The sequence below is a fragment of the Epinephelus fuscoguttatus genome, linkage group LG22 (assembly GCF_011397635.1).
Source record: "Epinephelus fuscoguttatus linkage group LG22, E.fuscoguttatus.final_Chr_v1".
NCBI lineage: Eukaryota > Metazoa > Chordata > Actinopteri > Perciformes > Serranidae > Epinephelus > Epinephelus fuscoguttatus.
Genome location: NC_064773.1, coordinates 30832510 through 30846222, shown reverse-complemented (window position 1 = coordinate 30846222; position 13713 = coordinate 30832510). Strand labels below are relative to the sequence as shown.

At 44.1% G+C, this 13713-nt stretch overlaps 1 protein-coding gene across 2 annotated transcripts in view; it reads left to right on the top strand.

Moving 5' to 3' along the window:
• LOC125882644 (neuroepithelial cell-transforming gene 1 protein-like) overlaps nt 1-12802 on the top strand; it is a 49482-nt gene extending 36680 nt beyond the window's left edge. Inside the window, exons 1-9 of one of the 2 annotated variants that reach the window (XM_049566453.1) lie at nt 5372-5690; nt 8473-8580; nt 8700-8864; nt 9355-9417; nt 9651-9824; nt 9928-10185; nt 10277-10447; nt 10681-10867; nt 10976-12802. In XM_049566453.1, the coding sequence (XP_049422410.1) occupies nt 5598-5690; nt 8473-8580; nt 8700-8864; nt 9355-9417; nt 9651-9824; nt 9928-10185; nt 10277-10447; nt 10681-10867; nt 10976-11424 (1668 nt within the window). In that variant the 5' untranslated portion in view covers nt 5372-5597 and the 3' untranslated portion in view covers nt 11425-12802. Of the gene's footprint in view, nt 1-5371; nt 5691-8472; nt 8581-8699; nt 8865-9354; nt 9418-9650; nt 9825-9927; nt 10186-10276; nt 10448-10680; nt 10868-10975 lie in introns of those variants that run through there. The other variant, XM_049566454.1, reaches the window with a different exon arrangement.
• Nucleotides 12803-13713: the final 911 nt, after the last annotated feature.

The window sequence follows — 13713 nt, the reverse complement described above, 5'->3', positions numbered from 1 at the left end:
CAAACCAGGTCCCTATGGACTGAGCTACTGCCGCCACCAGAGGTGTGGTATTGAAGTATAACTACCACTGGAAATATGATGTATTTCATGTGATGCGAAATCTATCATCATAACTATCATCCCACTCTACCGCGGAACTATCAAACTGTGTCCTGTGAGTGGGTGCCTCAGAACCAGAATGTTGCAATGAAAATTTCATTGTACATGATGGACGTGAGTCACATGAGACGTGACTTGAACATGAATTCCCTGGAACCCTCAAAACGATAATGAAACCTCTTCCACTGTCATATTTCTGCTGAACTCTTAGTAGTTTACAGTAAAAACATAGACGCACATGATCAGCTGGCAACTGTTCGCTAAGGTCTCCCTTTGCACTATAGTGGTGTTGTGTCACCCATGTGCCATATCTACAGAACATCCAAGTATGAATTATCCATATGTGTGTGGGCCACCATGACAAAGGACTTCATATTAACTTGGAAAATTGTGTTTTTATGTTTGTGTCTGTAGGCTGAAGATCTATCAGTATCACAAAGCGTCGGCGGTATCACTGTGAGTCTTAGTTACTGCCCTGTGTTTGGTAGCAACCAGCGCAGCTCTGGGTGTGTGAACATTGGCAAAAAGAAAACAGTGTTGAGTAACCCTAGCATGTTAGTCTGGTTGGAGAACTGTGGTTTTTCTACAGGCTCTTGTGTGATTAGATCACTGTCTACATCTTTAGTCTGTATTTAATTGCAGCCACAGAGGAGTGGAGGTATTTATAGTTACTCGTTGTCTTAACAGAAACTTCCTGGATTAATAGTAGTTCTCTCAATCACGCCCTAACCTCAGGGGGTGGGGTTGGTTTTGAACTTTACAGGCAAAGACAGTTAGAGATTTCCTCGTCATAGCCCTGATTCAAGTCAGATAAACTGCAGATGCTTCCACTGTACAAAAAAATAATGTTTCTCAATCATATAGCAATCAAACAATTCCTTATTATTTAAAAAAATAATTTATGCAAAATTTTAGCTGCATGGATAAATAAATGAATATCCAGCAAAATGCTTTTCATATAGAATGTGAGCTAATAGGACTGAGTTTGTTGTCTGACCATATTAAATGATGGAATGGATGACACTATGTATTAAATGACAGTGATAAGCAGAGGCCAGCTTTGTGTTGTAACAATGTGGGTAGTATGTGTAAATGAACTATTGTGCGTAAACTTCCCTTCATGTTGCCAGCACTCAGATCTCCCTGCTCATCTCCCAGCGAAACGTGTCACCTGGAAGATTTTTGCTGTCACTTAGGATGTTGCTCAAACTACAGATTTTACTCATTCTCATATGCCTGCAACCACTGACACAAACTCCAGTCAGAGTTTAACACTAGGCAGTGCTGATCTAACACAAACCAAGTTTCTGTTTCTGTATTGCCTCTGTCTTGCCTAAAATGTTTTTAGGAACATATTGTAGTGTACTGTTTATCTGAAATATAAAAATTTGTGAACAGAAAGTGGGTGCCAAACTGTTTCCTGTTTTGTGTAAATGGAAGCTAAAAAAATGAGGTCCAACAGTAAACAGTAAAGCTGATCAAATATGAGAAATTCTGTTTCTGCATTGCCTATTCCTCACCTCAGGTGTTTTTAGGAACATTTCAAATTACCGTTTAGCTGCAATACAAAGTCACTTCTTACCACCTGGCTGCCACATTGTTTTTGGAGAATGCGCAGTGCATTCTGGTAGTTGTAGGTTTTCTACCTTTAGAACAAGAGCAAATGCCACAGTCTTTTTTTATGTTTTCTCTGAACATGTAGCACCAATTTCAAAACCATTTATCTTTCTCCGGGTGGGGCAAAAAAGTCAATACATTATAGCAATATTTTGTGTAGCAATATTGTATGGACACACAGATGACAAGTATTGATATTTTCATTGTATAACTTATTAACACTGATACATTTGCTGGAATTAACATGATTGAAGTGAGATGACATAATAAGGGACATAATTTACAGTTCAAAAGAGATCATATTACAGTATATGGCAATATATGTTATGGCTATACCCAGCATATCACAAAACATTTTACATTGCAATCATATTGTATGATGACTTAATTATCGTGATAACATCGTATCGTGGGGCCTCTGGAGATTTACTTTCTGCTGCATAAACAGCCTAGTTTAATGAAAAGACCATCTTTCCAGCAGTAAAATATTTCTTTAAGGCTTAAGAATCAGTATTAAAATAAGCCTGATGCAACCTGCAAGAGAGCAGTAAACACTCCTCTTCTCCAATAATAGCAAGAAACTAAAATACTTTGCAAGATGTTATGCAGGCAATGCTGGTCTTTCTGTGACAGTCCTATCATGTCTGAATGAAGTCATCACAAACATTTATGAAACGCACATTTCCAAATTTACTGTAACTCAGAAACAGAGGGAAAGATAAATAAATGATATCATGTGGCTTGATAAAAAGTTGCTTATCTGAGAGGTCGGTTGTTGCTACTCAGAGAGATGAATCTTTCAGTCGTCCCCCCCCTTCCTGTTGCTAAACTCCATCAGCAGAGGGCGGCAACACCTCCTCCTTGTTGTTTTAAGCCAGTCAGCACTCGGCAGTGTTTCTTTGCCCAGAGCTGCCTGCTAATGCCTTCCCCTAAAGCTGTAATTAGGCCCTGTGCGTCCTGTCCTCTGCTGCTGATGTGGAGTTTAAGTTGAGCTCAGCTCCTTAGGCCTCGGGGCTCAGTCCGTCCCTGGCACGGCATAGGTTAGACAGCGGTGAAACTGTATTACTCATCCCACTCCAGCACTCTGAGCGCAGACTGGCATGTGTGTGTGTTTTGGAGTGTAAATCACGGCTGCACTCCAGCTGCAGCTCAGTGTGACTAGAGGCTACGAGGCCAGGCAGGCTGAGCCATGTTGAGTTGAGTTTTTATAGTGGCTGGGGCAGACGTACAGCTGAATCAGCCCAAGGTCTCCCCATACAGAGTGAGTAACAGCAGGACTGCACACAGTGTCTTCTGAAGACACGCATAGACTACACACAGACATACAGATTCATTTTTTATTAGATCCTCTCTGACTCCTCAGTCTGCAAAGTTTTTCGCTCTGCTGTCTTATTTTGCTCCTGAACTTTCTCCCCTCTGAGCCTGAAGTCATTCCCGATCCCGCTTCACTTTGTTTTGGTGGTTTGTGGGTGACGTAATCCCAACTTGGCGTCCTGTTGTTCTGCAGCAAATGAGACCTCCTGACCGCTGCGTCAACAAACCCAAAGAACAAGGTGTCAACATCCATACGCCTCCATCAGCATCTGTGTTTTGTCACCCCCCCACACACACACACAGCAACAGCATGAAGCCTGTGTCCTGTTTCACACCCCATGTTGACCCAGGAGGATGAAGCAGAGCCATGATCAGGCTTGTCCATTTGCCCCAAAACACACACACACATTGTGACACCCTGCCTTGCAGCACCTCCACATTAGCTGCTCCATCAGGCCCTAACACCTCCACTTTTTGCTGTGCATTTGTGCACCAGCTGCAAGGGTGTGTAGAATCTGTGGCTTCAGGTGTGGTTGTCCCTCAGCCATCTGCCTGTCTGGGTGTGCACACATGCATGAAAAAGAGACACAAATTTGATTTCAACTTCTTTGTCTTTGCTGAAACTGACCAACACGTTGCCCTTTCCTCCACTGTTGGATCAATCAACATATGGGTGGCACTTGCACCCCCCCCAGTGGTGCTCAATATACAGGTTTCAGTTTCAACATCTGGCTGAGTGTGTTACAGTGCTCCCCTATTGATATTCTAATTGATTACCTCCCCCATTTGAAATGATGAGACTGATAACAGCTCTGTTTAAAGCAGGGAGCAGAGAGCATTGCCCCCCCCCCAAAGCAGAGACTGCTTTGATAATTAGCCGGCAAGAAGAGGCCAAGTAATAATGACTTTGTAGTTTATTAATTAGTACAGAATTAGTAATTTAGTTCCAAACATTTTAGTACCTGATTCCAACCCGGTAAAAGCTGCAATGAATAATCCCCCTTTTGTGTTAGGACTAAAACTTTTGATCTAGATTGGACTTTTATCTCCTCATGACTGTAACACTCATTACTGATCACAGTGATGTGGTAAAATAGTTAGATATGTTCACTTTAGTGTTTATGGTTTCTCCTTGTCTCGGTTTTTTACTTAAGGAATCCCCAGACTGTTGCACAAAAGACCTTAGTGACCAAAGCAAGGTTAAAGAAAAAAAAAAGAGGTACCTCTGACTCTAGCTTAACTACAACATGACCGAGTTTAGGGTGATAAATGAAAAAACTCATTTATCACTCTCAGAGAAGAGTGTTCTGGGACCAGGAGAACCAGATTGATACACTTGATTTTACACTTGATTAGATTTGACTGAATTAATTTTTGTCGCAATTTCTTCCTGCAATTGTTTTCTGGTATTTGGGGATCAAATTCACAATTAAATATACAATCTCCATGGAAACTTTCTGTAAAATCTAAACTGTAAAATCTAACGTTTTTTCTTAACTAACAAAACCTTTTATGGGATTCTGTGCAACTGTGTAAGTCCCTAAGCTATGAAGAATTAAGCCCTAAGTGTCATACTTAAGGAGAAAACTAAGGGTCCCAAACCCTGCCATTTTATATATGCCCCCGCCAGTGTTGAACTGAAACCTATGCCCTTAAAACTTAAGCTGTCTAACTCACAATTAAAATTCAGTTGAACTTAAAAGCTTAAGAACAAATAACTGTGGCAGGTATATCAAGAGGCTAATATTGTGTGTGTGTGTGTGTGTGTGTGTGTGTGTGTGTGTGTGTGTGTGTTGCAAGTTCTCCCCAAAAAAGTTGAAGATGTTTGAATTATTGGGATTTGTTATCAATTAATTGTTTCCAGCTCTAGCAGTTACATCATCAATCATTTCCAAGTAAATTTGATTGTAAAGCTAGTTGCTGAATTGCAGCAAAAACAGCTTATCCCTTGTAGTACTCTTTCATAATAGTTGTGATGAATCATTTCCAGATATATTTTATGCGTTATTGTCAAAACGAAAAAAGGCTTGTTAGGCTTTACAGCAAAAGTTTAACTATGAGGAATAACCCATATTGTGTTAGACAAGGTTCACTCTTTTTCCAACATCAATGCACCCTCATCAGAATTGTTTACATCAACTCTTCCTAGCAGTAAGCTCTTCCAGTCATCGTAAAATTCTCACTACTGTTTTTATTCTGCGTTGATGGACCAACAGAGCCTGCGGGCAGCTGCTCCCCACTTCCAGGGAAAGCTTTCCTGCATCATCTGCAGCTATGAGGGCTGAGCAGAGGCTTGCTCCTCCCCTGTCTGGACTGCCGGTATAAAGCCTTCCCTCACTCAGTTTACCTCAGACCAAAGATTAGAAAGCGTGTTTGAGGGTAGCGCACAGAGAGCTCTAGCCCCTGAGGCAAGAAGAACAGGGGGGAAGGTGTATTTATTTATTTAAGTTTATTTTTTTGACTCACACAGCTCTTGATTTTGATCAACATTTTTTTCTGTCATGTGGATTACTTCAAGCTGACTCGCCAGGATTAAGAAAACGGATATTGTGTTTTTATTGAAAGCTATGGTGGCTTACGATGAACTGGGTAGCTTGGTGCCTATCAAACGGACTCTGCAAGTGATAGACTACCAGAACCAAGCCAACAAAGAGTCAGAGGTGAGATGCAAAAACACACTGTGAAGGTGGTGGTTGATATTTCTTCTTTGTTTAGCTGTTGCCTGTGTCTCCAAGTCATTGTTTGTCCGGAACTCATTCAGATGAAGTCATATCTTTGTGTCAGATTGTGAGTGAATCAGCGCCTAACCCTGCTCTTATCTTACTTGGGCACACAGTGTTTGTGTGTGATAATGTACATGTGCTTTCAATTGCCTTGTACCTGTAAGATGAGACTTTGAACTTTGTCCCTGGGCAGGTTTGAGATACTGCCTAACCTGGAAAAGTTAATCATTGGATTACACTGTACCTATGAAGTTGAAACAGTGGACAGACCCCCCTCAGTGTTGTGTATTCCCATTCTGTTCTTTAATATGCATCACAGCAGGGAGCTCAGTCTTGATGGGATATTGGAGGGATTGGGACAGTTGGTAGACTCAAAGTACTACAAACATTGAAGCAGCAGGGGGTAAACTCTCAGTCAACAACCCTGTCTAGAATTACTTGTTTTTTAACTCTGATATTTGGAGTGAAATGCAAATTCAACACAGCAGCCTGAGAGCATTCCTTCAGCTGCAGACACAGTTAAAGGGACATTAGTGTTGAAACCCAGGTGTGCCTTCTGTAGTATTTCAGCTCCTTCCTTCCCTCTCTGAGGCATACATAGTTCTCTTTCGGAAGAGATTTCAGGAAGATGGTTTCATTGACAGTAAACCATATGATAAAGGAGAAGGACAATTCATGAAGTGAGTCCTGTTCTCACAGAACCTTTCGTTTTACACCCTGTGCTGGCTTACTGGTGACCTCAACTCTTTCCTTTGTGGTCTGCTCTCAGCACCTATCAGCACAAACTGTGCTGCAATCCCAGGAACACATCTGGAGTATTAGCTCACAGCACACACAGGGTTACATCAAAGAGAAAGCACAGGAATCACTTGTGGGATCCCTGAAAAAAACTCCTGATGTTTATAAGGTTGTAATCTTGGGTCAGGAGTTTAAGGAGTGCGCTGCACATGTTCAGTATGTATGTCTGGAGGCTCGGTGTTTCACTGATAATAGTTATCCAACACAGCACTACAAACCCCGGATCTGTCTGGTTTCCTGAAGTGAGCCAGATTCGTCGTACCTCCACAGAGTGCATGAGTCAAACTGCCATGAATAGCAACTTTCCCTCGTTTGTCTGCACATTTTCACTTTACAGCTGATAAACAAAGAGTGGGACTAGTGGGCTTTTGTTATTCTGGGGCTGGTTCCTAAAGGACAGGAAGGGCAGAATGACCAGCATGCGTTTCCAGTGTTGACATTGGAACCCCCACCCACCTGAAACTCTTTTACTCTCTCTGTCTGCTGATATTAAAAGGTCAAAAATAAGATTCAGGCAAGTCAAGTCCCCAGAGGCAAGGTAAAAAAAGAAAGATCTGTCTTTGCATGCGGAACACGGTCAAAGCAGTGACTCCGCCACTAGAGGGCTTGCTATGTTTTCAAGGCTGCTCTGGTCCAACTTGGAGACCCAGAGCAGACGGTGACTCGACCGCAGCCTCAGCAGCTCCCAGGCCACAGCAGACTGAGCGGATCTGTTCTACAGCTGTGTCCGCAGAGCCCGGAGCCTCAATGGCTGCTCTGTTTCCCAGATTCGCTGAGCCAAGGCAAAACCCAATTTGGCCTAAGTCAGGAGAAAACACATACGGCTTTTAGCAGTGCGGTGCTCAATTTCAGAGAGCAAGCCCTCATTAGTGTGAAGTTCTTAAAATGCAAAATGTTTTGCGGGGAGTGCAAACTTTGGGAATGCTAATTATGGCTGTCTCCTCGTGTCATGTTTTTGAAGAGGCTCTGTGGGCTGAAATCATTACCTCAGATCTTCAGCTCTTTGATTCCTGCAGCCTGTTGTTGTTGGCACGGGGCCAGGTAGCTCTCTCCTTTCTCTCAGCCTCGGGGCTGGGTGAGGGGAGGAGAGAAGGGGGGTCACCTGGCCCAGGTGTAGCACTGCTCTCACGCAAGGCCTGTTGAGGAGCCTGTCTCGACTCGCAGCCATAAACACCACCATGCACCCCCTGCGATGCCGCACTGTGTAAGCACTCGAGAGGGGACAGATTCACTGACTTTTTATGACTACTGCTCCTTTGCCCGACTCACAGCGGTGGTCTGTTTTACTGAACAATCCTGACACACTGCCACACTTTCCATACTGTGTCCCTGGGAAAGGCAGTTAAAGAGCTGCAGCAATCAGGAAGCATTTATCTCACACTGTCACACTGAGTGATGGAGCAGATCCACTCTCAAGTGGAGCTGTAGCTGTTGTCAGGCCAGATAGCAGCAGAGTGTGTGCGGGGAGGGGTGCTGAACAGCTGAGAGCAGGGTCTCGTGCATTCCTGGCATTCCTCCAGACCCCCTTCCCCTCCAGATCAGCAGTCAGAAAGGGTCTTTGTGCTCAGTGGGGCTGGCCTGGCTCAAGACCATTCACATGATGGAGCCAACAGCTGCTGGAGCGGCTTCCTCCTCCTCAGTATCTCAGTCTGTCCACTGTTCCGCCAGTCTGTCTGGCTGCGGCTCGACCTCGGCTCCAGCTACTCCTATTTCCTCACCCCAAAGCTGGGAGTGGAGTCAATAATGAGGATTTATGACTTGACTTGATGTGTTTCATCACAAGGAAGTCACAAGGGAGCATCTGGACTGACTGCTGAGGTCTCTCACAGTTGGCATTACTGATGGATTTGCCCTGTGCTGCTTTTCTTTGACATGACATTGCCTGACTAATCTTTCCCACCATTTTTCTCTTGTTCTCTAGGAACCCAGCACAAAGCGTGTCCGTCCTCTCGGCAGGGTGACGTCGCTAGCCAACCTCATCTCTCCGGTGAAGAATGGGGCCGTCCGGCGCTTCGGCCAAACCATCCAGGTAAGCTCCTGTGACACTCCACAGAAAGGGAACACCAAGGGGCACCTCTTTGCACCAAACAACTTGGCTTCCTGTTGCAACACGTCTGACATCTGGGGCTTCCTCTTTCCCATCTGCAGGCCTCTTTCAGGGGCGATGGAAAGTCGCCGGGCATGCCCCAGAAGCCTTGCAGCAAGGCGGCGGCCCCAACACCACCCAAAAGGAGGAACAGCACGCTGTGGTCAGAGACGCTAGACATCCACCAGAAGGGAACTTTCTCCACCAAAGAGATCAAGCGGCAGGAGGTGAGAATCAGCACTGACACATGAACATACAGTAGAGCATGGTGAGGACACCAAGGGGTACAGGGGCAGGTAAATGAGTTTGCTCAGTACGGAATCCAGACGGTGGTAAATTCTGCCACACTAGTTTAACATAACCCTGTAGTATTTGTGTCAAATAGTCTAAATGGGGCAAAAAGCCTTCCCAGGCTTTTTTTCCCAGTCTCACATATACCTGACAAGCCAACAAACTCGTGCTCTCCTGCCCTACCTCCCTACTTGTCCTGCATATGTCAGACATCTTAGCCAACTGTCAGAAGCCATAAACTTTTTATAGTTTTAAACACAGAGCGGGAGAGAGCAGCCAGAAAGATTTCAAAGGTGACCTCAGTCATTAGGCACCAGCACAGTTTTAGATGTAATCTAATGGCTATCAGTTGCAATAATGTATTGGCATCCTGATCCATGTGTTTGGCTAAAAAAGTATCTTTTTGTTCCTCCTCTCCTTCCTCAGGCCATATTTGAGCTGTCTCGTGGAGAACAGGACCTGATCGAGGACCTCCAGCTCGCACGCAAGGTTTGTACTTGTAAATCTCTGAGGCAGAGGGAGTACATTTTAAGCAAACAGATTAAATCAAAATCTGGCAGGGCTTCCACACAGCCAAGCCAGGAACTAAAAAAAGACGGGAATTATTCCGCTGTCTTTCTCTTGTACCCCTACTGCTCTATACGAGCTATTCTTAGCATCCACCCCCTTTTGGCATGATGGGATGTTGTTGTTTGACTGTTTGGCTTTTCTCCCGTACACAGGCGTACCATGACCCAATGCTGAAGCTCTCCATTATGTCTGAGGAGGAGCTCACTCACATCTTCGGCAACCTGGATGCCTACATCCCTCTGCACGAGGATCTCCTGGCACAGCTTTCCAAAGCCACAGGGCCGGATGGGACCGTGGGCGAGATCGGGCAGATTGTCGTGAGCTGGGTAAGCATCCTGTCAAGTACCTCAACCTCTTTGACTCTGTTAAAGTTCAGCTGGTTTCCAGTAAGAAAGGCAGCATTAGTAAGTGTCTCCTCTCACCCTCCAGCTGCCCAGGCTTAACGCCTACAAGGACTACTGCAGCAAACAGCTGGCAGCCAAGGCGCTGCTGGACCAGAAGAAGCAGGACCGCAGGGTACAGGACTTCCTGCAGCGCTGCCTTGAGTCACCCTTTAGCAGGAAGCTGGACCTGTGGAGCTTCCTGGACATTCCACGCTCCCGCCTGGTCAAGTACCCACTGCTGCTTAAAGAGATACTGAGACACACTCCACTAGAGCACCCAGACGCCGCTAGCCTGGAAGAAGCGGTAAGTCAAGGACACAGATTTGTGGCATTATCTTTAGATTGAGCTTATAAAACATGGCTGAAGTTAATATTTTGATCCTTTGTGTGTTCAGATCACCATCATGCAGGGTGTGCTGTCAGACATCAATATGAAGAAGGGAGAGTCTGAGTGCCAGTACTACATCGACAAGCTGGAGTATCTGGATGACAGGCAGAGGGACCCTCTTATCGAGCAATGCAAGAGCCTACTGTGTCACGGGGAGCTGCGGAACAAGAGCGGCACGGTGAGCAAAACACAACACAATGCCCCTTTGGCTGCCTCTTCACTCATCAACACAAGCCTCACATCCCATATAAGGCAATCAGGCTATAACTGTCTGCTTCACTTACCCCTAACCAGCCCATGATTTAACCATTCGAGTATGAACTTTTGATAAGAGTAAACATCTTGCAGGAAACTTTATTGGTGGTTATGTAAAATATCTGGTTTTAATAATTGTTTTTTGTTTCTTTCCAGAAGTTGCATGTGTTCCTGTTCACTGAGCTGCTGGTTCTGACCCGCCCTGTCACCAGGAACGAGCGCCAGTGTTTCCAGGTTTACCGGCAGCCAATCCCAGTGCACGATCTTGTGTTGGAGGACCTGCAGGACGGAGACGTCAGAATGGGCGGCTCCTTCAGAGGCGCCTTCAGCAATGCAGATAAAGGTGAGGCTTGTGTCCAAGTCAAAAAGTCTACAGGGGTTAACATAGGAATATAGACAGTGCTCAGTCAAAATTTTTTGCTAATTCAACTTTTTTCCACTTTCTCCACAGCCAAGAACATTTTCCGCGTGCGTCCCCAAGACCCAAGCCAGGCGCAGTCCCACACGCTGCAGGTCAACGATGTTTTCCATAAACAGCAGTGGCTCAACTGCCTCCGCAGCGCCATTTCCGTCCACCGGCCCCTCAGCGAGCCCTCCACGCCCTCCCCGCCTGTGAGCGACTCCCGCTTCAAGCGCCGCCCCTCCTCTGTCTCTGCCATTGTCCACATGGAGGAAGCAGACGAGAACTGCCCACAGCCGGCTTCTCAGTCTGCCCCCAGCTCACCGAGCAACAGCACAACCCCCAGCCCCACCACGACGTCCCCTTCATCTCGCTCCTCCTCATCGTCTTTGTCGACGACATCTTCGACGTCGCCGCTCTCCTCACCCACATTGCTCAAAACCAAAAAGGACAAGAAATCTTTGTGTTCTTTAGGGAAGAGAAAAGAGACTATGGTGTGAGCTGAGGTGAAAGGAGAAAATGGACTCCTGGGTGGACATTTTGTTTTTTGTACATAAATGTTAAGAAAACAACACGGAGAAGCGTGGGACTCGTATTTATGTGTGTCTGCGTGTGCGCGTATTATTACAACAGTGTTCTGTGTTACTGTCCTCTTCGGCAGCTATTTACCTTACCCCTCCATCCAAGTGCATCCCACAGAGACACAGTATTCTGGAGAGACGTGCACGGCTTCCACAGGCTCTTAAAAGGGAAGCATAATGAGAAGCAAACCCATTTTTCACACATGAATCTGTGTGTCCTGAGTTTGTTGATTTCTTGAAGATAGAGGTGGTGCATTCAATCCTGTTTACCATTAATTTGATATTTAAGCATTATTTTAGACCTTTTTTGGGGGGCTAATGAAAGTTTTACATTTTTATATTTTAAAATTTATTGTAGTATTTTTTTAGGTATCATAAAGGAGCACTGTTTTAGTTTTTAGTTGAAGTAATTTGAAATTTTCAGTATGTTTAGCAGGCAAGAAAGGAGGAGAATCCCCCTGAAAAAAGATAAAATGTACGACACAAAGCTACAAATGTCTCTGTACAAGTCTGATTTTTACATTAATCAGAAAATGCGTCTTATTTTTATACATTCCTTTAATGACAGATGTTAGGACATGGAATCTTTTTTATTTTTCTGCATGTAGTGCAGTTGGAGGCATTAATTTAAAAATCCAGTGACAGATGAGACTTCAGTCTTTCTGTTTGAACAAACATCACTATGAAGTATAGTGGTAGCAAATCATCTGATGTCAAAATCATGTCAGACAAGAGATGAGAAGTTTTGTTTTAAAACAAAAGTTTGAACTGAGCCATGTTGGTTTTAAAAAAAAAGCTGACCTTTCAGAATGATACAGACCACTTTTCAGCGTAGCATCTTGCATGGAACTTTAGTTGTGGACACTGCGTGCACCAGTACAGGCAGCAGGATGTATTTACGTGTCCTGAGGGACAGGACAGTTAAACATGTCAAAGACTGGTTGATGGACATAAGAGAATGTTGTTGAATGCTGAAGGGAAAAGAGAAAAGATAGACAAAGCTGTGTTTTGGAACTGAAATAGACTGTCAATGCAAGAGGTTAAACTCCATTAACTTCCTGTGTAAGTTGATGTGATATCTTGCTTACAGATTGATGATAGGTGGTAAAAATCAAGTGAGTGTTAATGGTGGAAAAAAGTACGTAGGGGAAGAGAAGTAAACAAGAAGGTTTTTTGTATGTGTGCATTAAATGTTGTTGCTGAGATGGAAAAAAGAAAAGAGAAAAGGGCAACTTGCCTGCTACGAACTGTATGTAACAAAAGAACAATAAAGATCTGTGTAAGATTTGCAACTGAACTTTTGTTTCATGTCTTTTATCTTTTTCATTCTGACTGGTGATTTGCTTTCTTGCTGACCTGGATGAGTAAAATGATACTAGTCTCATATCTGTCTGTATGCTGACCATGAAGCTAGATGTATTAGCCGATTAGCTGGCTTAGCATAAAGACTGGAAGCAGAGAGAAATGGCTAGCCTTGCTCCGTCCAAAGGTGACAAAATCATATAAGCACCTGTAAAGCTCATTAATTTTACAGTCTTGTTTGTTCAATCTGTAGATGGAAGTACAAAGACAAGCTGTGGTTACGCATGAAGTCTCTGCTGTTCTGTGGTAAAACCATTAATCAGTTTTGAGTGGATTAATCAGACAAGATGTAATGTGTAAATCAGTGATCTGCATGCTGTCAGGCTAGCTGTTTCCCCGTCTACACAGCCTTTATGCTAAATTAAGCTAACCAACTGCCTGCTTCCATGCTAATGTAAGCTAACAGACTGAGTTTTCATGTTAATGTAAGCTAACAGACTGTGTTCTCATGCTAAAGTTAGCTAACCAACTGCCTGCTTTCATGCTAATTTAAGCTAACAGACCGCAAGCTTTCATGCTAAACTAACCTGACAGACTAAGTTTTCATGTTAAACTAAGCCAACAGACTGCCAGCTTTAATGCTAAACTAAGATGAGCTGCTGCCAGCTTTAATGCTAAACTAAACTAACAGACTGTAAGCTTTCATGCTAAACTAACCTAACCGGCTGCCAGCTTTAATGCTAAACTGAATTAACTAGCTGCCAGCTTTCATGCTAAACCAAGTTAACTTGTTTGTCTGTGTTTGCGAAAATGTCAAACTGTTCTTTTAACAGACTCTGAAACATACGCAGCAGCTTGCACGTCCACATTGGGTTAGGTCAGTGCTTACATGACACTGAATAAAAG